The sequence below is a fragment of the Pollicipes pollicipes genome, unplaced genomic scaffold, assembly GCF_011947565.3.
Source record: "Pollicipes pollicipes isolate AB1234 unplaced genomic scaffold, Ppol_2.1 Scaffold_4002;HRSCAF=4701_pilon_pilon_pilon, whole genome shotgun sequence".
In the NCBI taxonomy this organism is placed as follows: Eukaryota; Metazoa; Arthropoda; class Thecostraca; order Pollicipedomorpha; family Pollicipedidae; genus Pollicipes; species Pollicipes pollicipes.
Window position 1 is genome coordinate 46,912,047 of NW_023596420.1, and position 883 is coordinate 46,912,929.

Consider the following 883-nt stretch of genomic DNA (forward strand, 5'->3'; position numbering starts at 1 on the left):
GACCGGTTGACCCAGTGGCCGTCGTGAGTCCAGGAGCCGAACTTGGTGGGACAGGTGGCCTCTGACCTCACAGGGCGTGAACATGGACCGGTTGGCCCGGTGGCTGTTGTAAGTCCAGGAGCCGAACTTGGTGGGACAGATGGCCACTGACCTCATAGGACGTGAACATAGACAGGTTGACCCGGTGGCCGTTGTAAGTCCAGGAGCCGAACTTGATGCAACAGGTGGCCGTGTCGCGCGGCCAGTTGGTCCGGTCGAGGTCGCAGCGCGACGACAGGCGCACGGGCGGCACCCACAGCACCGTGCCGTCGCTTTCGACGATGGCGTTTGATCGCGGGTTGTCCGTTATGTGGCACGACCGCTCCCAGCTGCCGGCACACGGAGGCGCACGTGCTGGGCGCAACGCCAGAGTTGACCGGGTGATGTCCCGAGGGTGGCGGTGGCGGCGAGGCGCCGCGTACCACAGATTCTCGTCGGCTTGGAGACATTGTTCGCGTTTTTTTTTTTAAGAAGGGGAACGCAACGCACGTCAAGCATCCTTTTATAGAAAGGCAGCGGACGGCATTGGTCAAATCAACGCTCAGGGGCCGTGACAAAGCGGGATCACACGCTCAGGTTCTACTGTGCCACAACTTTCAACGTGTTTACAAACGCATCAATGGGTACGAGACAAGCTGTATCATTGCGAGTGTCATTTGCCTTGCAAATATACTGGCTTGATCCAGGGCACGCTGCGTATCTACGGTCGTCGCAGTCGACTACACCCGCCAGTAACCCACCCATTATAGTGGCAGATATCTGGAGTCCAGATCACGGCTGGATTGAACATGCTGGTCTTGATGCCGTCGTATTCGGAGGGATCCCAGCGCAGATATTGGTCAGT

The 883-nt window shown here is 58.4% G+C and overlaps 1 protein-coding gene across 1 annotated transcript; it reads right to left on the bottom strand.

The window, feature by feature from the left end:
- Positions 1-67: 67 nt before the first annotated feature.
- Positions 68-883, bottom strand: LOC119094592 (acetylcholine receptor subunit beta-like 1). Its single transcript, XM_037217656.1, has 2 exons — positions 780-883; positions 68-368 (listed from the first exon to the last, which is right to left on the bottom strand). Exons 1-2 carry the CDS (start codon positions 827-829, stop codon positions 68-70), a joined length of 351 nt encoding a protein of 116 aa, XP_037073551.1. The 5' UTR covers positions 830-883.